Source organism: Pipistrellus kuhlii, unplaced genomic scaffold (genome assembly GCF_014108245.1).
Source record: "Pipistrellus kuhlii isolate mPipKuh1 unplaced genomic scaffold, mPipKuh1.p scaffold_m20_p_8, whole genome shotgun sequence".
Classification (NCBI taxonomy): Eukaryota; Metazoa; Chordata; class Mammalia; order Chiroptera; family Vespertilionidae; genus Pipistrellus; species Pipistrellus kuhlii.
This window is the reverse complement of record NW_023425584.1, coordinates 15,594,128-15,618,597: the sequence shown is the minus strand read 5'-3', so window position 1 is coordinate 15,618,597 and position 24,470 is coordinate 15,594,128. Positions and strand designations below refer to the sequence as shown.

Below are 24,470 nucleotides of genomic sequence, written 5' to 3'. Positions count from 1 at the left end.
AAAAATGTGCTGTATATCATATAGGACATTGTAGTCATTTAACATGTTTTATGCTCCAGAGTTTTTGTAAATTGGTAATCTAGAGGCCAGATCAGATTCAGGTTAGGGCCGTCCCCCTTGTCAATCAAGAGTTTAAATTTAGAGATAATTTGATTTTCCCTCTTGTGGTAGAAGTTTCTAATGATGATCATTGCTATTATTTTACTGGGGATTTCAAGATGCTGATAGTCTAATTCTGTGGTCCATCTTCATGTCTTACCCTGTAGGTAACCTGATTAAATCCTTCTATTAAGAAAATAAGCACATGCTTCCATAAGTATTTGTGTCTTCCTCTTTCTTGGATGAATGGTAACATCTGACACATATATTTCTCTACTTGTTTTATGTTTTTACTTACTAGGTCTAAGAGCATAGTGGTATAGAATAGAAAGAAAGATACTCTTCTATTCTTTTTATAGTTGGATATGTATCTTTTCATAGTTTTGCCAGTGTGTCTTTGGTATGAATTTCTAGAAGAACGGATGTATGCAAGGGCAAATGCATATGTAATTTTGCTAGCTATTGCCTAATTCTCTTTCCAAGGGTTGGGCCTTTTGCATTCTCACCATCTGTACGTGAGAGTGCCTCTTTCCCCAGCCTCAGCAGCAGAGGATGTTGTGACATGTTGAAATGTTTTCCTTGCCCATTTAAAAGAAAACTTTTTTCCTCTCTCTACTCTTGACCGTTTTTCCTAGAGACAAACACCTGTAAAAGTTGGCCTATGAATCTTAGAAAAATATGTATGTTTTTATTTAAACACCAGTGGGATCTTTTGCTCAGTGACCTAGACTTGTTTTTTTTTTTTGTGCTCTTTCCACCTCAGCACATGTGAAGCTATTTTTACTGAGTAGTTTTCCCTTGAGTGAATGAGCCATAATTTATTTAAATTGTCTATATGGTGGCAAGTTAGAAGTTTCCACATTTTTTCCTATTACACACAATGTTGCCATGAATGGCTTTTCCTGTGTATCTTATACATATTGTCATCTGTTTGTGCAAGCATTTCTCTGGGGCATATTACTGGTTATAGAATGGCAGGTGTGTTTTTCATGTTTGTGCCTCCTACGAGTTTGAAAATCTCACTTGTCTACCAGTCGTGGAGGATGGGGCCAGTGTTTTAACACTCCTACTAGCACTGGACTCATACCTGAGCTCGTGGGGGCCCAGTCATCTATCCAAGTCTTTCCTCTGCATCCTCTCTCTTTTTCTTCCCTGCAGGCCCTAAAAGACAGCAAGGTGGTGGAGATCGTTGATGAGAAAGTTCGCAGGAGGGAGGAGCCAGAAAAATGGCCTCTTCCTGGTCCCCCAATAGTGGATTATTCCCAGACCGATTTCTCTCAGCTTCTCAACTGCCCTGAGTTTGTGCCCCGCCAGCACTACCAGAAGGAGACAGGTATGCACCATGTGGGCATATGGGTGTGCCTCCCCTTACCCTTGTCCTCTGGCCAGCAGTCCTCCTTAGGGCTGTCATCAGGAGGAGGACTGGAGGGATGAGGACCTTATCTTTCCACCCTTCAGAGTCGGCGCCTGGCTCTCCTCGTGCAGTCACCCCAGTGCCAACCAAAACGGAGGAGGTCAGCAACCTAAAGACACTGCCCAAGGGCCTGTCTGCCAGCCTGCCTGACCTGGATTCCGAGAACTGGATTGAAGTGAAGAAGAGGCCTCGGCCCTCTCCAGCACGGCCCAAGGTGGGTAAAGTCTGTCCTTCACCCTGGGTCCTAGGAGCCAGGCTGGAGTGCTTGGAGGGATATTACATGGAGCTCTGAGCTCTGAAGTGCTATCAGGCAAGCTGGGGGCTTAAGGTGTAATATGAGCTGTCACCAGTAACTGCAGGAGCTTGCTGTGGCTGTTTCCATTGTCAGTGGTGACTGCCCCTCAGGACAATCCTAGCTGCATGCATTCTGAGTGGCATCCTTTACAGGAGGAGATCATGTAGCTTCTGGCAGCGGTATTCCAAGTTTCTTGATGCTTGCTGTTCTTTTTGTTCTGTATAAATCCCTGGGGCTGCATTTTAAGTGCTTTTCCCTGAATTTTTCCTCATGGCACCTGTATAAGTCCCCTAGGCCCTCAGAAGAGGGAAGACTGAGAGTCTGTATGTAGAGTTGGTCTATGGACTAGAACACAGGTCTCCTGTGTTGGTCAGTGACTTTGGGATCCTTGTTTAATATCTCAGGGCTGTAGCTTCCTTTCCCCAACTTCACATGAAGGAGGGATCTGAGTGCTGTAGAAAGAGAAAAGCAAGCCAAAACCGGTTTGGCTCAATGGATAGAGCGTCGGCTTGGGGACTGAAGGGACCCGGGTTTGATTCCGGTCAAGGGCATGTACCTTGGTTGTGGGCATATCCCCAGTAGGGGTTGTGCAAGAAGCAGTTGATCGATGACTCTCTCTCATCGATGTTTCTAACTATCTCTCTCCCTTCCTCTTCATACAAAATCAATAAAATACACTTAAAAAAAGAAAGAAAGAAAGAAAGAAAGAAAGAAAGAAAGAAAGAAAGAAAGAGAAAGAAAGAAAGAAACAAGCAATATATGAATAGTACAAATTGAGCCCATTGTTAGAGAAGTGTTTCATTCTCAGATTGAAATTGCTGTTCCCCTTTCCAGGAGCAGACTTTTGCTCCACCCACTTATCTCCCTACCCCCCTACCCTCTTTGGCTTGGGGACCAACACCCTGGTGACTCTTTCCCCTCGATTTGTTCCTGTGGTAGAAGTCAGAGGAGCCCAGGTTAGTCCACCAGACCTCTGTGCCTCAGCAACTGCCCTCTCAGCAGCTGATGTCCAAGGATCAGGATGAGCAAGAGGAACTGGATTTCCTGTTTGACGAGGAGATGGAGCAGATGGATGGACGGAAGAACACCTTTACCGCCTGGTCTGATGAGGACTCTGACTATGAAATTGATGACCGGGATGTCAACAAGATCCTCATTGTCACTCAGACGCCACCTTACATGCGCCGGCACCCAGGGGGGGACCGCACAGGCAACCACACCTCCCGTGCCAAGATGAGCGCTGAGCTGGCCAAGATTATTAACGATGGACTCAACTACTATGAGCAGGACCTGTGGGCTTCAAAGTTCGAGCCTGAGTACTCCCAGATCAAGGTAAGTTTGAACAAAGCAGTGAGGGTGGGGCCTGGGTGCCAATAGCTAATGGGGGAAATAAAGCTAATTAGTTACGTGACCTTGGGCACAGAATCTCAATGTTCTCAAGAAAGGAGGTGATAATTGATACCTGACTGAGACATTGACGTTAAACACTTTGTAAACTCTGCCAATGTGTGGGATGGTTACTGTGCCACCTGAACATCCATATTTAATGTCATAACAGTCAGCTAGACACTTCTGTGGGGAATAGAATAAGGATTAGGTTGTCATTTTTATTCTTAAATATTTAGGCAGTTGTAAAACTTTAAAAGCCTTTAAAGGAGTTTACTTTGGATTTGGAAGATGGAGAAAAGATAGATCTTAAAATCATTGCTGCTTGGAAATAGTCAAAACCTCTGTTGTAGTTTTGACAGAGTGGATATATGGTGAGCCCATGTGGTGAGTAGCAGTGTGTTTAGTGGTGAGGAGAGAGTAGCAGTAGGAGATTCGGGGGAGTCTGCATTGAGTTCCTGGGGAGCTGGAGTACTGATCTGTCTTGTTGCACATAGGCCTGGGCAAGTACTAGCCCCTTCTGGGTTAGCACACTTGTGCCCAGGTAACTGGGGTTGAGGAATGGTGAGGGGGCAGCTGAGAGCCTGGGGGACCAGAATTCCACGTATGTGGACGTGGGAGCTGCCCTCTCCAGCTTCCTGCATGTCTTGATTCCTAAACAGGCTAGGGCAGTCCTCTTACTAACATCCTTCCCCACCCATCTCGTATCCTCTGCAGCAAGAAGTCGAGAACTTCAAGAAAGTCAACATGATCAGCCGGGAGCAGTTTGACACACTAACCCCTGAGCCCCCTGTGGATCCCAACCAGGAGGTCCCTCCTGGACCACCCCGATTCCAACAAGGTGAGGAGCGGCACTGCGGTCCCTGGCCTGGGTTGGAAGTTCTAGTCACGGTTTGCTGACCCGCTCTGCCTCCGCAGTTCCCACTGACGCCCTGGCCAACAAGTTGTTTGGTGCTCCTGAGCCTTCTACCATTGCCCGCTCTCTACCAACCACTGTCCCAGAGTCGCCAAACTACCGCAATGCCAGGACCCCCCGCACTCCCCGGACACCGCAGCTCAAAGATTCAAGCCAGACGTCACGGTTTTACCCAGTGGTGAAGGAAGGACGGACCCTAGATGCCAAGGTGAGGCACTCCTGCCTGGCTACTAGGAGTCTTAGACCCACTCTACTACATCCCAGTGCTTCTCTCTCCCGCCTTGTCTAGACCATGAGAGTGCCAAATCCCCCACCTGCTCTGTGCTTAGGCTGGTGGGTCCATCCTGGGGCTGAGTGACCACATCTACAAAATGAATTCTATGTGAATGGTGGCCCCATGGACCATGATAAGACCCAAGGAGGACTGACCAGGTGCAGGTCCTTGGGCAAATTACTTCGCTCCCAAGCCTCAACTTCTTTCGTGAAATAGGCATATCAGCTTCTAACTGTGGATGTTGTGAGAGAATAGATTTGAAAATGATTTGTAAACTGTGTGATGACACACGCATGAGGGGAATTTTAATACTACAAAATGCTTGGTGCTCCTCACATTTGTATGAATACAATTAATAACAAGTTCCTGGACTGACCTTTACAGATGCCTCGGAAAAGGAAGACAAGACACAGCTCCAACCCACCCTTGGAGAGTCATGTGGGCTGGGTGATGGATTCCCGAGAGCACAGGCCCCGGACTTCTTCCATCAGGTGCGTGGCTGTGGGGAGGAGAGACCAGGTTGACTGAGATGGGTGGAAGAGCCATAAGATCAATGGGACCAAGAATCTCTTTGGTAGGAAAATGAAAGAAAGGGACCTTCATCTAAATAAAAAAAGCCATGAGTAGTCTAGAAAGCTTCATCCCAGGCCTGGGAAGAGGAAGGCTTCTTTCTGAAGCAGTGGGTCCCACTGCCTGGGACCAGGTTCTGAGAGAGCACTTGAGTTGTCTTCAAAGGAGAATATTTGCTGCCTACCTCAGGATAGCCATGTAGTTGAATAAAGATACAAATACTTGGGCTGGGCTGGGGTTAGGGCCCAGCTTCCTTTTTATTTATTTTTAGTAAAACAGCCCCAGTATTTTCTGTTCCAAAGCCAGGATTGAGAGCTACTGGTCTGTATTCTTATTTCCTGCAAAGATGGTACAGGACTGAAAGTAGACATGGTTTTCAAAAAAATAGAGGTGAATTAACCCATTATAGCTCAGAATGGGAAGGTAAAGGTTAATTCAGGATAAATAAATGGTTAAATAAAGGCTCGGGTTTGGGCATTGTGCAGATTTCAGCCTTTAAATAGCTTCATGACCTGGGATGAGTGTCTCAGTCTCTGTGAACCTAAGTGACCTTTTTGTAAAGATACAAAGAGCAAGTCATTTATATAAGTCGGGGGCCTAACACAGTAACTGGACCTCCTTGTTTGTTGCCCTGTGAGAGGCTAGATCTTGGCTAAAGGAAGAAACTAGAGGGGCCCCTGCTAACCTCATGGCCCTCTGCTCTGCTCATGGTGACACTTATCTCTTTTGTTGCCTCTGTAGCTCCAGCCCCTCAGAAGGGACGCCTACGGTTGGCAGCTATGGCTGCACCCCTCAGTCGCTGCCCAAGTTTCAGCATCCTTCCCATGAGCTGCTCAAGGAAAATGGCTTCACACAACATGTCTACCACAAGTATCGTAGGCGCTGCCTTAATGGTAAGAAGCACGGGGAAGGCGATGAGCCTCTGGGGCTATTTAGAACCAGAGTATAAGTACTGATGAACTAGGTCAGCAGCCGCCAACTGGTGGTCCGTGAGTCCGAAAGGTTGGCGACCGCTGGATTTTGTGACTATTCTCTCTGATCTCAAAACAAGAAGCAGGTAACATTATAGCAAGAAGGAATGAAATAGACTCAGGCAGAGTGGTTTTGGAATATAGGAAGCTAAAAGAATTTGGTACTCAGAACATGCTTCCTCCTTGTTCTTCCTCTATTGATATAAAAACTATCAAGAGTTTTCCTATTTCTGTTAAGACTACCAACTCGGCCATTGTCCAGTGTGGTCCACTGTCTATCTCCAAAGGTGTGTGTGAGGCACCATATATTCTTGAGAACAGGTTGTCTGATGATGGCCTGGGCCAAATCCAGCCAGCAGCCTGTTTCTAAGAGTAGTTTTTACATTTTTAAGGGGTTATGAGTAAAAAAGAATTTATAATAGAACCCATTTGTGACTGCAATGCCTAAAATATTTACTCTGTGACCCTTCACAAAAGAAAGTTTGCTAACCTTCCTTTAGAGTCTAGACAATAGTCTACAGAAAGACCCGCTCCAGGTGCTCTCCCGAGTTTCTTTTTATAACAAAAATGAGGTACCTTTTAACTGTAGGTTTCTGTCGGGTTAGTTGTCAAGTGCTCAAAACCAGTCTTAATATTGTAATTATTGCCCTAACCGGTTTCTCCACGTCCTCCCAACATTTGTTATTGTCTGTCTTTATCATAGCTATCCTGGTAGATACAAAGTGATGCTTCCCTGTGGCTTTGATAGACATTTCCCTGATAGCTAATAGTGTTAAATAATTTCCATGTTGGCCATGTTTATATCTTCTTTGGAAAATTGTTTATTCAGAACCTTTATTTTTTTTCTTTAGTTGCTTGTGCTTTGGTGTTGTGTATTGTTTTTTATTATTAGCACTTAGTACTTGTTAATATTGTAGGGCTCCTGAAACAATGGTAATAAGTATAAAGAATATATGCCGAAACCGGTTTGGCTTATTGGATAGAGCATCAGCCTGTGGACTGAAAGGTCCCGGGTTCGATTCCGGTCAAGGGCATATACCTGGGTTGCGGGCACATCCCCGGTGGGAGGTGTGCAAGAAGCAGCTGATTGATGTTTCTCTCATCGATGTTTCTAACTCTCTATCCCTCTCCTTTCCTCTCTGTAAAAAAAATCAATAAAATATACTTTTTTAAAAAAAAGAATATAACTTGTTGGCATGTACAAATGATTTGTTTGCACCTTTGTTCTAACTGCACTTGAGCCCAATACTTTTTGAGGTGAAGAGCTAGATCGGGGTCTGGTTCAGAAGTTCCTGCCCACCTGCTTCTGGTGAGGCCTAGAACCAGAGTCCAGCAGCAGGGCCTGACAGAGTAGTTAGTGCTCCATAAAGACCAACGGGCAAGTGATGAGCAAGGTCCTTACGCTCTCAGATCCATCTGTCCCCTGAAGCACCTGCAGCCTGGTCCTGACACGTCTTTCCTTCTTTCCCCCACCAGAGCGGAAACGCTTGGGCATTGGCCAATCTCAGGAGATGAACACTCTCTTTCGGTTTTGGTCCTTCTTCCTCCGAGATCACTTTAACAAAAAGATGTATGAGGAGTTTAAGCAGCTGTCTCTGGAGGATGCCAAAGAAGGCTACAGGTGAGTGGGATTGGGGTGGGGTTCTGGCTTGTGGTTGGCAGGTGGTTAGAGGTCCCTGGTGGGTCTGCTTCCAGAATATAACTGGAGATCTCTTATATGTATACTTCATATTCTTTATTTAAAATGTTATTTTTGGATGAGTAATATATTCACATGCTTCAAAATTCAAAGAGGCGGGTTTGGCTCGGTGAATAGAGTACATATATGCCTGCGGACTGAAGTGTCCCAGGTTCTATTCCAGTCAAGGGCACATGCCTGGGTAGCAGGCTCAGTCCTCAGTGGGGGGTGTGCAGGAGGCAGCCAGTCAATGATTCTCTCCCATCATTGATGTTTCTATCTCTCCCTCTCCCTTCCTCTCAGAAATCAATACAAATATATATATATTTTTTAATTCAAAGAGTTCAAAAATTATATAGTATTAAGCCTCCTAACTTTCTCCTTCCAAATATTTCATTTTCCCAGAGTCAATCAGGATTGTTAGAATCTTATGGGTTTTTCCAGAAAATATTCTGCCTATATAAGCAAGGATCTATGCAGTGTCTCCTATCCCCTTTGTTTACACAGAAGATGATCTCTATTATATATGCTCTTGCACCTTGATGTTCCACTTAATGCTGTATTTTGAAGATCATTCCATATCCATCCATAAATAACGTTCTTATTCCTTTTATAGTCTGTATAGTATTACACTGAATGGATGTACTGTAATTTATTTAACCAGTCTCCTACTGATAGATTCTTACATTGTTTTCAATGTTTTACTATCTTGAAAACTTTTTAGACTTTTCTCTATTTTTCCCAAGTAAAATGTGTTCTCTATGCAATTTGAAAAGGACAGAAATGCCTAAAGAAGCTGGTGGAAAAAATGACTCAGTCTGGTGTTAAAGCTCTGCCATGTTTCATGTCTTTTAGATCATCTTGTGAATGCCTTCTTGTTTCTTTCTTCCTTATCGTTAATAAGCATAACCATTTTTCCATGTTGTTAAAATAATTGACCGTTTGGCCTTCTTACAGAAGTTACATGTTTTTGCTTGAAAGTTTAGAAAATATAGATAAGATCACTTGGAAAAGTTCCAACTTCCGAAGATAATAAGTGTTAGCATATTTAAGTGTATGTCCTTTTAACTTTGTGTGCATACATAGATGTAAAGTTGACATATTTGTTTTAAAAAATGGGCTCATTCTATATATAATACTTTGAAATATGTATTTTCCACTTGACACCATCTCAAGCATTTATCAGTATGAGTGAATATTTACATATGTAATTTTTAATAGCGTATATTATTCTGTCGAACAGATTTATCATGTTTTTCTTAACCACTTCTCTATTCTTAGACATGTAGATTTTGTTGCTATGAACAGTTTTGGTATATCTATAAAATCTAAATCTGCATCTTTGGCCATTTCCCTGACATGTTCCTACAATTGGAATACCTGAGACAGATAAATGAACAGACCTACTAATTGGCATAGTCAGATGGCTTTGCAGAAAGTGTATCCCAGGTATTGGCAAGCTTTTCCCGAAAGGGGACAGACAATAAATATTTGATGCTTTGTGATCTCCGCTGCAACTACACAGCTCTGCTGTTACAGAAGAAAGCAGGCAGTGACATTCCACAAATGAATTGGAGTAAACCAAGGGTGCAGTTTGGGGTGCTGTTCATTTGGCCAGTTTGCTGACCCCTGGCAGACAGTTAAAATTTAATATTGGAGCCACTTAGACTAGCAAGAACTCGCCATTTCCTTTATAATCCATTGTGTTCAAACTCTTTCCCTGTTCATCTATTATGAGAGTTCATTTCTCTTTTTTAAGAAGAAACTGAGTCCTGATTTCACTGATTTGTGTTTTCCCATAGATATGGTTTGGAGTGCCTTTTCCGATACTACAGTTATGGCCTGGAAAAGAAGTTCCGGCTGGACATATTTAAGGATTTTCAGGAGGAAACCGTGAAAGACTATGAAGCCGGTGAGAGCCAGAGTTGGAGCCTGGTCATCTAGGCCTTCTTCCCCTCACTCCCCAGTTTGACCTGGGTCTGTCTGTCACATCACACTTCACTCCTCCGAGCCTCTCAGCCACACCAGCCCAGCTTCTCTCTACCTCTCTACCTTTCTCCTCTTTCCCTACAGGTCAGCTCTATGGGCTGGAGAAATTCTGGGCCTTCTTGAAATATTCCAAAGCCAAAAATTTGGACATTGACCCCAAACTTCAAGAATACCTCGGCAAATTCCGACGTCTCGAAGACTTCCGAGTGGATGTGAGTACAGTTCTCTCTCTCATTCTGGGTTGTCCTGGAAGAACACTGGATGGAGGTCAGGGAACCTGGGTTCTTGATCCAATTCTGTTGTGCCCAGGGATACAACCCGCCAGTTTGGGCCTCGTGTCTTCCTCTGTAAAATCCAGGGTGAGAAGTGCACAATGAGGGCTAATTGGAAGGGGCTATATGGTTGCTCTACCCAGAATTGGCTAAAATGTCATAATGCCCTTTCCATTTTTAAAATATATATGTTTTATTGATTTTTTTACAGAGAGGAAGAGAGAGGGACAGAGAGAAACATCGATGAGAGAGAATTATCGATCAGCTGCCTCTTGCACACCCCCTACTGGGGATGTGCCCGCAACCAAGGTACATGCCCTTGACCGGAATCGAACCTGGGACCTTTCAGTCCGCAGGCCGACGCTCTATCCACTGAGCCAAACCTGTTTCAGCATGCCCTTTCCATTTTATCTCATAATCATAACCCTTGTTATTGTGCCCTATTTGATGGTGATGGGTATCCAAGATGAAATGTTTTTGCTCCTTCTGGAAGAGGCGATTTCTAACCCCAGAAGTTTATAAATTATGTTCAGTTTTTTCTCTACCTCACCCCAGCTCCCCTGTCTGTTTGAGAGAGAAACATAGATGTGGAAGAGAAATATTGATTGGTTGGCTTCCCAAATTGGGATCGAATCCACCACTGTTCAGAGTGCAGGAAGACTGCTCCAACTAACTGAGCTAAGTCCGTCTTCTTGGAACACTAAGTCAACAGTGACATCTAGTGGTGAATCATGGTTATCACTAGTAGGTTTTTCAAGGTGGTGGAGTTAATTGAATGTCTCTGTGCAAGGTGCTTCAGAGACTCCAGCAATGAGTGAAAGACTTTGTCCTCCAAATAGTTAATAATGTAGTAGGGATATGGCAGTTATTTTATTCTATTAAAATCTTTTAGGAAAAATGCAAATAGAAGTAAAGAGCAATAATAGTTTATATTTTATTTTTTAAATTACCATTGATTGAGTGCTTACTATGTGCTGGACAGTTTACATTATCATTTAACCTTGACAAAGTGGTGCAGTAGGCAAGGTTTATTGTTACCCCAGTAAAGGGTAACAAGGTAAACGGAAGCCCATGGCCATCCAGTGAGACATTAGCTGTACTGTCTAGGTTTCCCAAGATTGGAGATGAGTTTTTGGGGTTTTTGTTTGTTTGTTTTGGTTTTTTCATACTTAAGTGCACTCCCTCCTATTTGGGGATGGGAGGACATGTGCGGAGAACCCTTTAATAGGGAGACCAGTTATGGTGGAACAAGATGAGCTCAGCTTTGGCACCCAGAAAGGAAAGGAAACCTCCACCTCATCATGGTCACAAGACCTTTGGCAGTGGTGTAAACAGACTGGAGAATGGTCTGACTCTTAGAGCAGTGTCCTGTTTAGACCTTGGAAGGACAAGGCAGTCTCCATGAGCCTCTGGGCCTTCTGATCAGAGACATCTCAGCCTGTTGCATTCCATGAGTCATCTCCTGAGCAGTGACCCCTTCCCATAACCAGAACAGGAACTCCTGTGGATAAAAACCTGGGCCTCGGATAGTACGTGGGTCCAGTCCATATTTTGTCTTCACCGATTACCAGCTTTGGGACCCTGGGCGAAATATTTTTCTGTGCTTCAGTGTCCTCTTGTATAGTATCGATGATCTGTACCCAAGGGTGGTGCAGACCCATGACTTAGTACATAAAATAGCACGGTGCTTGGCGTCCTAGCATGGAGACATTCTCAGTAAAACTGGTAATTTATTTTTAGGGTTAACCCTGTTCATTACCTGCATAACATTTGGAGGTGGGAAATAGGAGTGCCCTGTACAGCCCTGGCAGGGACGGGTAGTGCCTCCTAATCACCTGTGATTCCCTCCTCTGTTACAGCCCCCCATGGGTGAAGAGGGCAACCACAAGCGACACCCAGTAGCAGCAGGAGGTGGCGGCGGTGAGGGCAGGAAGCGGTGCGCCTCCCAGTCTTCCAGCAGGCCCACCACCGTGATCAGCCAACCCCCCACACTGCCCGCTGGCCAGCCCATCCGGGAAGATGCCAAATGGACAACCCAGCACTCAGCACACTGACTTTGGGGAAGTGAAAAACCCCTTGGCCCTGGGGGTTTGGGGGGAAGGGGGATGTGCAAGAGTCCATGGGGCACCCAGTCCCAGGAGAGGGGACAGAGAAGGGACAGGCCTCTAGTCATTAGGATGGGCCTTTGTGCTGAGTACACCTTTGGGGCTATCAGAGGTAACCCTGGGCAGGAGCCTCCACACATTCCCTTTCCCTCCTCTCCATGACGTCTTCACATCCTAGCTTCTTCTAAGGGGGGAGGGAACAGGGGAGATTTTATATATATATATATATATATATATATTATACATATACATATATATATCAAGTTTTAAATTATTGACAGTTCATTTGGATTACCAAATCACTCTGTAGCCCTGCCCATGGCTGATAGGCCGCAGCCCTGGACCCCATCCCACAGCCTCCTGCTCCCCCTCAAGCCAACTATGCAGCCCACAAGAAGGCCCCGTGGGCCCCATTGCCCAGCACTGTCCCGTTGAAGGCTCTGCAGCGCCCCTGGGCCCCACAAGCACCGGCCCGTTATCATTGGGCTTGCCATCACCACGCTCTCCCTGCTGCCCCGTGCCCTTCCGCCATCTTCCGGGAGAAGGAAACCAAAGGATCTAAAAGTGTGGGGGAGGTTTGGCCTCTCCCACTCCCCTCTCCCCATACCCCTTACTCCCCAGCCCAGAGAGACGCTGCTCATACCAGAAAAGACTATTGAAAGATGATTTATTTTATTTTTCTCTGACCTTATCATCCTTTGGGAAGAAGGAAAAAAAAAAAATGACAAAACCGACCATAAAAGACCAAAAAAAGAAAATCAGAAAACCCCCACCTAATCCACAGCAAGTGATGTTTTTCTCCTACCCTTGGAATTTGTTTGTTTTGTTCTTTGAAATAATATTTTTTTAAAAGTTGCCTTATTGTGGAGCGGGAATCTGAAATACCCAAATGCCTGTTTTCCTCGGTGGAGTCCACTCAGAACTCTCACCTTCTCTGGATGTGCCTGGGCTGGATTGACTAGACTCTTCCTCTGGACTGAATTGCATGTACAGTGCCTCCTGCCTTGGAGGCAAGAGAGTTGGGGGTGGCTCGGATGAGAGCCATGCCCGAATATCCCTGCTGTTGCATCGTTTGAAGCTGATGTCCTGTGTCTACACTGCTGCCACTGTCGTGTCCTCGCTCTGCTTGCTGTTGCCTCACACTAGGCCCTGTCCCTGCTGTGATACCCTTCATCCTACCCTTGGAACCCCAAGGCCAAGTTTGCTTCAAACTGTTGGAGAAGAGCGTTGGCCTGGATCTGGGACAAACATGTCCTCAGCTTGACCATCTCCCCACTTCAGAGGGGAAAGGTGAACACCTGGCAGCTGAGGCTTGGAAGTGTTTCTTATGTTGAGACCTCAAGGAGGCTTTGTCTCAAAAGGTGGAGAAAAATGCCGTTCTCCTCCCTTGGGTCTGATGGGGTGTCTCCATCTTGCATTCCCCTCTGCAAGCCATCTCTGCCCAGCCTCCAATCGACCCTGCCTGGGAACAGGGGACGAGGAGGAGTTGAAGGCTGGGGAGAACCCTGCCAGTTGGAGAAGCCCCATGGCAGGAAGGTATATGTGGACATAGAGTATACCTGACTTCTCCGGCCACTGACTGCGTGGGTTGGGCTGTGAAGCAATGGAATGGCTGGAGTCTACAGGCACTGGGAGGTGGGAGGTGGGGGTGAGGAAGGACTGACCCACACGGACTGGACTGGGTGTGGGATGACAGTGCATCCACCCCCAGCGGGGACCAGGCAGCACTGAAAAGTTTGTGGTAATTTGCTCAGTTGCTGACACTTTCTTGGCCCTTTTTTCCAACTCCCTCTGTTGGGCCCAAAGGTTGGGAGTAGGGGGCAGTACCCCAGGGCTTGCCTCTGTCTTGGGCACGTCGTTGCTTTTGGCCTGCCCCCTCATCTCTGCCTTGCCAGTGGTCGGTATGTTGGGAAACCCATCTCAGTTCCTGTGACCCAGTTGTCTCCAAAGCCACGGATGAGTGTCTGATCTCTGCTCTGACAGCGGGATCTGCAGCTTTCCCTGCCCTGTCCGGTGCCCGCCCTGTGTTGTACCAGACACGACGTCTGCACCCCTGCCTCCTCTGCTGTATCTCCCTTTGCTTCAGGTTGCGCAGCCCTGTACTGTATCCAGCACCACAGAAACCTCAGTGTTTGTCCTCTGCTGGGTTTGGGGCACAAGGAAGCTGGGGTGTGGGGACAGGCTGTTCTGATAGTTTATTCCCAGGCCAGGGGCTGCCATCTTCTCCTGATCCCTCCCCAAGGACACCCCAGAAAGAGGAAGCCCCTTTGAGGTGAGGACTTCATCTCAACGTAGGCTGAGGATGGGGAGAAAGGAGACTTTTTTCTTTTTCCTTTTTTCTTCCTTTTTTTTTTTTTTTTTTTTTGTAACATATTAGGAGTTGATGTTGCAAAGAGTAGTTTACATCTTCACTTTCTGAAGACACTTGAATTTAGGACCGACGTATCTGTGACAAGCATGCCAGGAGTGGCAGGGGCCATCAGGGCTTGCCACTTCACACCCACCATCCTCTCATGGGAATCCAAGATCTGAGACACAAAGCAACAGCCTGCCCAGATCCTTCTGTTCATCCTGAATCCTCCCAGGATTGGTCCATGCCAACACGCCCTTTGTGTGTCAGCCCTGCTCAGGGCAGGTTCTCACCCTCTCCTGAACCTGGGTACAGGTGCACTACCAGCAGAGCGGGGCTGCCAGCCGAGCCCCAGCCTGGACTCGGGCTCAGATCAAGATGCTGAGCCCCATGTCAAAGTTGTGTTCTGTTTTGTTCATTTGTAGCTTCCCTTCCCCCTTTCCTGGCGATTGATTTTGGAAAAGAGAGTAAGCTGCTCAGAAGGCCCTAGAAATTGGGAGAGGGGCAAGGAAGGCAACTAGGGTTGGGGTTTTTGCCAAAAGCCTGGTAGAGCAGTCTGGATCATCTGGTGTCCTTCTGAGTGGGACCCTGTAGTGCCTCCTGTGTGGAGGGCCCCTGGACTGGCCCCAGCCCCACCCTCTCCTTCAGCCGTGTTGACGGTGGCGGCAGAGAGGATAGGAACTTACAGCCCATTTCTCACTGGAGAGGAAAACGTGTCACCTGGCTTTGCGGAGAAGGTTCCACCTTGTGCTCATAATACATCATCTTTACCCTGTGCTAGGATATCACACGTAAAAGGACAAACAATGTAAAATACTTGAATGAGCTTGTATTATAACATTAATATTATTGAGAGTATCTGCTTTCCAGGCTGAAGTGATTCATTATTCTAGTCTGCTTTAGTCCTTTGTAATTTGTGGTAATTATGCTTTTCTTTTTAATACAAAAAAAATGTATAAAAATAAAAACTTGAAAAGGCACAACACTGGCTGGTCTCCCATCTGGAATACAACCGTTGGGTGTGAGGAGGGGAGCTGGTGAGGGAGAACCCTGCCTGGGACAGGGGTCCCTTAGCTTTTAAGGCAGCATGAGAGCTGCCAGACTTGAATTCGTGCTCACCTTGAATCTTAAGATGTGGGAGCTGCACCAGTGCCATAGAGCAGACCAGCCCAACAGCCAGCGAAGTTTCCTGCACATGCTGTGGCCTGGCCCGGAGGGAAGAGCCGGTCAGGAAGGTGGGGGTTGCTGTGATTTCTCACAGGAGGGCAGGCACCGCCTCTCCCTGAACAGACTTCCCTGCTGGGGTGTCAAGTTCAACACTGGCCTTGTGGAGTCCAGGGGAGCCTGAGGATTGATGCTAGGGGGGAACCCTCACCCCCATTGGGACTGGCCTTTGGGCTATCGGTGGCTTTCCCCCAACCCATGAGGCTAGTCTCTGGCAATAATATTCTGAATGCCAGTAGGCCTAGATGTATAATTAAAAAAGTTATGGCTTTATTTATCCATTTGGCAACTGTCCCATGCCTGGCTTTCCGGAGAATTTCACCAGCCAGCAGGTGGGCAGGGAGTAGGAGATAGTGGCCAGGGCTTATGCAGATTGATTCGGACAGGAAGACAGTCAACCTCACTCCCACACCTGTTAGAAATGCTTGTGAAAGGCCTGGAGCTCTGAGAAGCCACGTGACCGAGAGTTGTGCAGAGGCGAGAAAATACTGCAGTGGCTGATGGAGCTAAAAGACCAGTTTATTTCCATGCTTCCTCGCACACATTTTCTGCAAATTTGACACCTGAGCCTTGGCTTGAGCCTTATCCGTTTACCAACCTCAGGGCCCTTTTGTTTTATGCAGAAGAGGACAGGGCTGGGCCCCCTTGCCAGGGCCCACCTGCCAAAAGGGATGAAAGGTGGCCGTCTCTTTACCCCCTGGGTGCCCTGCTGGAACTTCCGAATCTCAAGGTCTTAAAGGGAAAAAAAATTTCCTCATTTTCTACCCATTTTTTGAGGATATTGAAGGCGGGCCGTTGTACGAACGGTTACTGGTAAGACCCAGGTTGTGGGTTCAGGCTAGTGGCTGTAAGGACTTAGCTAAGGATATAGGTCACCCACCAGGTGCATCAACTCCTGAGGGGTGAGTGGGTGGGGCTTTGCCAGGCCAGGGAGGACTCTACCTGGAAAGTGCCCAGTTGGCTCAATGGGCAGGTCCTCTGGATTCCTAGTGTTGATGGGAAGAAGTACTTGATGGTTCTGGAGATTTGTCCCTATCAGATGTTAAAGTATTTTATAAAGCTACAGGGGATGGTTATCTTGATATGTGAGCAGTGAAAGTTCAGGAATAGACCCAATTATGTGGGAGAATTTGGTGGCTGACTCTGATGGCCTCTCGAATCAGAGGGTTCTGATTGTTCTTGGGAGCCCTGGGCCCCTGGCAAAGACCATGGCTGCTGAGGGCAGGACAGGGTGGGGATTGCTCCCACCCCAGCAGCTCTGGTTTTGTTTCAGATAAGCTTCCTGGTAAAATTGCATTTGAAAGGCGTCACTGCTAAAGCAACTGAGGAATCGTTTTGGGGGAAATGCGGATTTTGCCCTTTGTTCAGCCATGTTTCTCATGCCTTCTCATTGGAGAGAGAGGGTTATAGCCTCTGGCCCTGCTTCAGAGAGTCTGATTTGGCGCTTCAGTCAAGTGTCCCCAAACTTTGAACCTTCCCTCTGGACTAAAGGGCCCTCAGTTTAGCAGGTCCACAGGGTTTGGCCCTTGGTTCCCAAGTTTGGCTGAAGGTACTGGCGTTCAGTCTGCACCCGTGGCGTCAGCTGTAATCCAGGGAGAAGCTTCTATGTCATTTTTGTTTTCAGGGAGGGCTGATGTGTGTGTGCAATGGGTCAGAGGTCACTGTCCCTGTTTGGGAGGGGCAATGGGAACTTGACCCCTACCACTATTGCCAGGCTGTCTGGCTCTGGCCTGAGTAGGGTATGAGAGAAGTATTGGGGACAGGAGTGGGGGAAAGTGCTCTCTTCTGGTCCCCCCAGCCCCTGCAGAAGGGGCTCCCCAGAGCCACACGGCCTCCAGTGGCTGCCACCTGTCACTGATCACATCTTGCCTGCACAGAGTCATCTGGGCCCCTCTCCCCCTTCTCAGCAGAGGACTGTGGGGACTTGTCATTGTGGGGAGTGGTTTCTCCCTCTTCCGTAAGCTACTCCTGGTCCCCTGGAGGGACAATAGGGGCAGTCAGGGAAGCCTTGACCCTGTCCTCGGCCCTGCATTTCCTGGAAGCCGGCCTTCCCCCTGCCCTCGCGGTGCTATCGTTAGTGCGTGGCTGAAGAAGTAAGTTCCTAGGTGCAGTCAGGAGGCCTCAGGCCACCTTAGCAGTCCGCTGCTGAGGGGACGGCCAGGATGGCACTCGGGCCCTCTCTCACTCCATCTTTGGGGGGTCGGGGATGCTCTCAGAGAGTGGGGTGAAGCCTAACAGGAGGATGTGTCTCTCGTAGGCCTTGGTCTGCTTGAACACGGTGTCTGTCCCGTGCAGATGGTCCAGCACCCCCAGCACCCCGTAGCACTGGTTGAACCTGGAGGAGAGAAGAGGATGCTGGAGTCCTGTGTGCTGACCTCATTGTGCCAGCCTCTCCCACATTTCTAAGCCCTCCCCTTCACCTCTCTCCTCCACGCCGACCGACTGCATCGAAAGCCCAGGGGAGATGGGGCCCACTTCTCTGGGGCCACCTAGACTGGAAATCTGTGAGCTTCCTCTGAAAAGCTCTTACTGTGACTGCTGTGCACACAAGTCAGATCCTGTGGCTGAATCAGAACCCCCTGGCCAGGACCGGTTTGGCTCAGTGGATAGAGCGTCGGCCTGCGGACTGAAGGGTCCCAGGTTCGATTCCGGTCAAGGGCATGTACCTTGGTTGCGGGCACATCCCCAGTGGGGGGTGTACAGGAGGTAGCTGGTCAATGTTTCTCTCTCATCGACGTTTCTGACTCTCTGTCCCTCTCAATTCCTCTCTCTCTAGAATAAATAAAATATATTTTTTTTAAAAAAAGAGCCCCCTGGAATACCCTTTAAATCAGATTTCCAAGCCCTGCTCCTCCCGCCCCCTAGATACTGATTCAGCGTATTTAGAGGGAACTGAGAGGCTCCCCAGCCACACTGGAGAAAGCCTGGAAGCTTTCAGTGCACAAGTCCCCTTGAACTGCAAGCAGGGTTATGCACTTATGCATTTTTCTAACAGTGCCCTAGCTTACTTTGCATACTCGAGGTCCAGGACCTAGCTAAAGGTTAAAATCCCAGTTGCAGGAAGAAGGAATGAGCAAGGTGGCCTGTGGTCCAGTGTGGTCATTCTTCTCCCCGCCTCCAGACCTCTGCCTCCACTAGCGCCACACGTAAACGGAGACATGGGTATCTGCTAGCGGAAGTAAAGGTGGAGTTACTGGCCCACAGCAGGCAAGGGACCCTTACTTGAGATGGTGATAGTCATGGAACTCGGGTGAAGGCAGGAAGGGTAGGTGGTAGCCGCAGTGGGAGATGGTGGTGATGATGAGTGTCAGGGAGAACCACACCATGATGGAGGACAAGTGGGAGCCCATGACTACGGGCCCCACCATCGCCGGCAGCATGTTGGAGACCTGCAAGAGAAGGGCTGTTGTCAGGTGGGCCCCAGGGAGGGGGAAGGGACCTGGTTGGGTGTCCCCTTTGCCCCAGGGCGGTACCAGGAAGACTTCCTTGTCTCAGGTCTGGAGAATCTGAAAGTTCCAAGAGCCTGGTTTGCTGGAATCACTCACCTTTGTATCTTGGGGCAAGTTATGAATGGTTTGAGCTCCAACTTCTTCATTAGTAAAGTGAGAATTAAAAGGGTTCTTGGGAAGATTAGATGAGGTAATGTATGATGGGCATCTGGGAGAGCCTGGCATATGCTAGGCCAACAACAGTGCTAGCTATTGAATGAATGGGGAGCGGAGGGGCCGGTGTGCTGTAGTTCTCGGCAGGAGACCTAGGGAAGGTGGCAGGCCTGAGCCTCGCTTCTGGGGAGTGAGCTCCACTCACCACATGCTCGACAGGGTGGGCGTAGAGCGAGATCACGCCAATGGGAGCCGTCCACTCGTGGTGTTTCTTATGGATTTTCTTGTAGAACACTGGGTGGTGGAGGAGCCTGGAATAGAGTTAATAGTTCATAATCTGCCAATCTCCCTTCCCCGCTTTCCCACAGACCTCGAGAAACCGAGGTGTGGGCCCCAGGGGTTACATCTGCGGAGCGAGGCTGCAAACACACAGACGGGCCTTTGAGCTCTAACCCCACCTCTTAGGCTGCACAGTTTGGGAGGGAGTGACTTTGCCTCTGTATTAGCTGTAAAATGGGGATGATGGCTGAAACCGGTTTGGCTCAGTGGATAAAGCGTTGGCCTGCGGACTGAAAGATCCCAGGTTCGATTCCAGTTAAGGGCATGTACCTTGGTTGCGGGCACATCCCCAGTAGGGGGTGTGCAGGAGGCAGCTGGTTGATGATTCTCTCTCACTGATGTTTCTAACTCTCTCTTCCTCTCTCTGTGAAAAATCAATAAAATGTATTTTTTAAAAATGGGGATGATGCCCAGAAAGGACTCACTAAGGAAGTGAATGGGAAATGCCCAGGAATGGAGAGGCTTCCTTTTCTGGACATTTGTCTCGGTTGTCAGCTGTGGAACATGCCTCCCTGTTAACTGCTTCGTGGGAGGCTCTGGAGGCAGGTGGTGGGGGAGAGGGGCGCCAGCCGGCCCGCGGCCGCTCACCGGTGTGAGTAGTAGAACATGATCTCCTCGATCAGCGTGAAGATGGCCAGCTCCAAGAGGAACCAGTGGAAGGTGGGCAGCTCCCGGCGGCAGGGGTCTCTCCACAGCTTGAGGGTGGGGTAGAGGAGGACCACGATGGGGAGGGAGATGAGGAGCTGGTTGAGCAGCACCGTGCGCACAGACTGGCGCAGTTTCACGGGGTCCACCTGCCCGGGGAAGGAAGGAAGGAAGGAAGGAGGTGGGACAGTGTGAGATGTAGGATCTTTTCTTCTAGAGAAGCTCCACTGTGACCCGCTCTCAGGAAGCCCTCGTTCAGAAGTGGGTACTCGGAGTGGCTGTCTGGCCATAGCTGGCAGCCCCTAACAGCTGCCCAGCCCCGGGGGACACCCTCTGGCAGGGCCTCTGCCCGCAGCCTTCAGTCTTCGCCTGAACCTGCCTTCTCCTTCCTGGTGCTGCAGCTGTCACCGCAGTGGGGCTGTGGAGCCTTCTGGCCAAGATCACTGCGCCCCCACCATCCCCTTCCTCAGAGCACTGGGGGTCCCAGGAATAGCCCCATAACCACGGGCCACTTTCTGGAGTCTGACGAGCTGGTGTAGGATTGGTCAGAAGGGATTCCTCCCGAGTCCCCTCTGCAAGCTGTAGGGGCTGCTGCAGAAGGTGAGCTGGGATTCATGGAGGTCCTCGGACTTCAGGCCTTCCCCTTCCTGCAGCTCTTCCAGGCACTACGTCATCAAGAGACGATGATCTGTAGCTATTTTAGAAGACGCAGCCTGAGGATTTAGGGTGAAATGTTATGATGTCTAGAACTTTTTCAAATGCTTAAGGCAAAAAGTTATAGAGGCACAGCTATTTACACTTTTATATATTGAAGAAACAAATGTAAAGTGTTTAAAAGTGGTGAACCCAGGTGATATGTAAATGAGCGATTGTTGTACTACTTTTGTATATATGTCTGCATGTGCTCATAATTACAAAATGTTGGTGGGGGGAAGAGTGGACAGAGAAGAGGTGGAAACTGTGAAGACTTTTGCTGCAAAGGAGAGCAAGCACATGAGTGGTAGTGAGTGTAGGAGACAGGGTCAAGGGTTTCTGTTTGGATTGTGGGTGATTTTTTTTTTTTAAATCCTCACCCAGGAATATATTTTTGTTGATTTTAGAGAGGAAGAGAGGAAGAGAGAGAGAGAGAGACAGAGAGACAGAGAGACAGAGAGAGAGAGAGAGAGAGAGAGACAGAGAGAGAGAGAAACATCAATTGGTTGCCTTCCAAATGCACCCCAACTGAGGATTGAACCAGCAAACCTGGGGATGTGCCCTGATGAGGAATCGAACCTGCAACCTTTTGGTGTACAGGAGAATGCTCCAACCAACTGACCCATTCTGCCAGGGCTGGTTTAGTGTTAAGATGGAAAAAATTATAGCATGTTGATAATAATCCAGAGGGGAGTAATCTAGGAAAGTAAGGAAACTAAAGACACATGGAGCCCTGGCGGAGTAGCTGTTGGTAAGGGTGTCATCCCAACACTCCAAGTTGTGGTTTCAGTCTCTGGTCGGGGCACATATGAGAAGCAACCGATGAATGTACGGATAAGTGGAACAACGAATCGATGCTCCTCTCTCCCGTTATAAATCAATAAGAAAAACTGTTTTTGAAGAGGAGGGAGAAGGGAACCATTTCCTGGAGTCAGCAGGAGGTGCTGCCTGCAGCTCACCGCTCCGGGAAGGCTGGCTGGGACCGGAGCAGGGAGAGCTCCCCGGGGGAAGGAGAGCAGGTGCTGGGGAGGCTGCGGGAGCTGCTCTGCTTCATGAGGAGGGAGCAAGGCTGTCCTGTTCCTGAGGTCAGAGGAAGAGGTGCGGGCACCAGAGGAAGGAGGGGAGGTGGGAACGCGCTATGCAGCAGTCAGGTGTCACTTGATCTGTTTCTGGTTTCGTAAGTGAGGGATCAGGCCTTTCTGGAACCGGCCAAAGACTGCGTGGCCTCCAGGGCTTCCTCCTTGCTTGTGTGTCTGCCCTGGGATGGCACAGTGTGGGGGGACAGGACTGCGGTCAGGGAAGAGGAGCCTTCCTGACCTCAGCTTCTGCTAACTGCGACACCTTCCCGTGTGGCTCTGCGATCGCTGTAGCCGGAGGTGTTACAGGGTCAGGGATATTCCTGAGAGCTGATGCAGCCTGTGGTTAGCAGCATGGGCCATGGTGTCAGAAAGCTTGAGTGTGGATCACGGTTCTGCTCATGTCATGTCTCAAAAGCCTCCGCTTTCTCATCTGAACCAGAAAGGTTATGACAGTGTGTGGCCTGGAGCATGTAAGCGTCTAGTCCACCGTGCGGGTAAGGAGAGCCCCTGACCTGACGGAGGAAGGCTCTCAGTGGCCTGGGTCCAGGGTGCTTTTCCCAGCCATTCTGCCCGCTGAGTGCTTGGCTGGGGCAGAGGGCCTGGGAGTGGAGGTGATCCACCCGGTTCCTGGGCAGATCATCAGAGATGCTTGTCTTCTGGAAAGAAGCCAGGGCATGATCTGAGCGGAGAATCACCTCTTCCTGGTTGGGTAAGAAAAGGCTTCTGGCCAAAACCGGTTTGGCTCAGTGGATAGAGCGTCAGCCTGCGGACTGAAAGGTCCCAGATTCAATTCCGGTTAAGGGCATGTAACTTGGTTGCGGGCACATCCCCAGGGGGGGTGTGCAGGAGGCAGCTGATGGATGATTCTCTCTCATTGAAGTTTCCAATCCTCTATCCCTCTCTCTTCCTCTCTGTAAAAACTCAATAAAAATAAAAATTAAAAAAAAAATTTTTTTTAAAGAAAAGGCTCTGGAGGCAGTCAGAGTGCCAAGCAGGTCAGCTGGGCTCGGGGCCGTGGGCTCACCGGGGTGCTGTGTGCGTGGGTGTGTCTTTATCATGAACAAGCTAAGTGCTAGGGGTTGGCTGAATAACTGGGAAGGAGGACCTGCTTGCAAAACAAGCACCACCCACACATTCAGCATCCATACTGTCCGCCCAGCACGGAGGGGTCAGCCATTGTTTCCACAGGTGTCTTCCACACACGACAGCTGTCACCATGTTCCAGCAGCCACCACTGACGTCCCTGCTCCTGTGGCTGAGTGGGGGCTGCTTGCATCTCCAGGACTCAGCCCAGTGCCAGGCTGAGCCGGTCACTCCTGCTCCTACAATGCCGACCCCAGCGCTGTGGGGCCGCACAGGCAGGGACAGCTTGGGGTGGGACCAGGAGACCAAAACAGTAGTCTTGACTGGCTGGCTCTGAGAGTTGGAACAAACTACTTCCTCTCTTTAACCTTATAACTTGGGGGAGCCTCGTACACCTGAACTTGGCTTGCCCTGGCCACCGTCTCTCCTGGGCCAGCGGTGAGGATTTTGAGAGCATGGCTGAGCCCCTGCTTTCTGGGCTGTGACAGGGCGGAGCTGTGGCAACTCTTACCGGCTCATTCTTGCCAAGCTGAATCCGGTAGCGGGAGATGAAGTTGGGTTTCCCGGTTGTGTCAACCACGAGTAGGAGCCCGTTGATAGTCCAGAATGACAGGACAGGCATGTAGGTGGCACCTAAGGTTGAAAAGCAGAGGGGACAATCAGGGCGACTTCAGGTTCTCATGGCATGTGCATTAGGACCACGCACTTGATGGTGACCCAGCCGGCGTTGTGAACAGTCCCTTGTCAGGAAAGTCTTGGTACTCCAAGCCAGGAGTCCTACCTTTAGTGACAGACTAGCTGAGGGGAACTTTGACAGGCCATTTAAGTGTCTTTAGCGCTAGCTAGTTTGGCTCAGTGGATAGAGTGTCAGTGTGCAGACCGAAGGGTCCCAGGTTTGATTCCAGTTAAGGGCACATGCCTGGGTTGCGGGCTTGGTCCAATGTTCAGGAGGTAGCCAATCAATGATTCCCTCTTATCACTGACGTTTCTATCTCTCTTCCTCCCCCTTCCTCTTTGAAATCAAGAGAGAGAGAGAGAGAGAGAGAGAGAGAGAGAGAGAGAGAGAGAGAAAGAGATGTCTTAATTTCTTTTCTTAGTTTTAATACAACTGACTTGGTCAGTGGTCGGCAAACTCATTAGTCAACAAAGTCAAATATCAGCAGTACAATGACTAAAATTTCTTTTGAGAGCCAAATTTTTTAAACTTAAACTTCTTTTAAGCCACTTCTTCAAAATTGACTTGCCCAGGCCGTGGTATTTTGTGGAAGAACTACCTACACTCAAGGGGCCAAAGAGCCGCACGTGGCTCGCAAGCCGCAGTTTGCCGACCACAGGTCTAGGTGGTTAAGGACATTTTTAAAAATATATATTTTTATTGATTTTTTTACAGAGAGGAAGAGAGAGGGATAGAGAGTTAGAAACATCGATGAGAGAGAATCATTGATCAGCTGCCTCTTGTACACCCCCTACTGGGGATGTGCCCGCA

General features: G+C 48.6%; 2 protein-coding genes across 9 annotated transcripts in view; one reads left to right on the top strand and one right to left on the bottom strand.

Moving 5' to 3' along the window:
- The window catches only part of LARP1 (La ribonucleoprotein 1, translational regulator), an 81,301-nt gene extending 65,027 nt beyond the window's left edge, over positions 1-16,274 (top strand). For all 8 annotated transcript variants that reach the window (XM_036423727.2, XM_045576380.1, XM_036423724.2 and 5 more), the window contains 11 exons: positions 1,258-1,432; positions 1,558-1,727; positions 2,748-3,140; positions 3,912-4,035; positions 4,113-4,318; positions 4,769-4,875; positions 5,696-5,847; positions 7,402-7,546; positions 9,406-9,515; positions 9,677-9,804; positions 11,724-16,274. In XM_036423727.2, the coding sequence (XP_036279620.1) occupies positions 1,258-1,432; positions 1,558-1,727; positions 2,748-3,140; positions 3,912-4,035; positions 4,113-4,318; positions 4,769-4,875; positions 5,696-5,847; positions 7,402-7,546; positions 9,406-9,515; positions 9,677-9,804; positions 11,724-11,918 (1,905 nt within the window). In that variant the 3' untranslated portion in view covers positions 11,919-16,274. The remainder of the gene's footprint in view (positions 1-1,257; positions 1,433-1,557; positions 1,728-2,747; positions 3,141-3,911; positions 4,036-4,112; positions 4,319-4,768; positions 4,876-5,695; positions 5,848-7,401; positions 7,547-9,405; positions 9,516-9,676; positions 9,805-11,723) is intronic.
- FAXDC2 (fatty acid hydroxylase domain containing 2) overlaps positions 16,044-24,470 on the bottom strand; it is a 24,327-nt gene continuing 15,900 nt past the window's right edge. The window contains exons 5-9 of the mRNA XM_036423728.2: positions 23,496-23,617; positions 20,073-20,278; positions 19,351-19,456; positions 18,766-18,932; positions 16,044-17,878 (exon numbers count right to left, since the gene is read on the bottom strand). Coding sequence (XP_036279621.1) covers positions 17,725-17,878; positions 18,766-18,932; positions 19,351-19,456; positions 20,073-20,278; positions 23,496-23,617 — 755 coding nt within the window. The 3' untranslated portion in view covers positions 16,044-17,724. The remainder of the gene's footprint in view (positions 17,879-18,765; positions 18,933-19,350; positions 19,457-20,072; positions 20,279-23,495; positions 23,618-24,470) is intronic.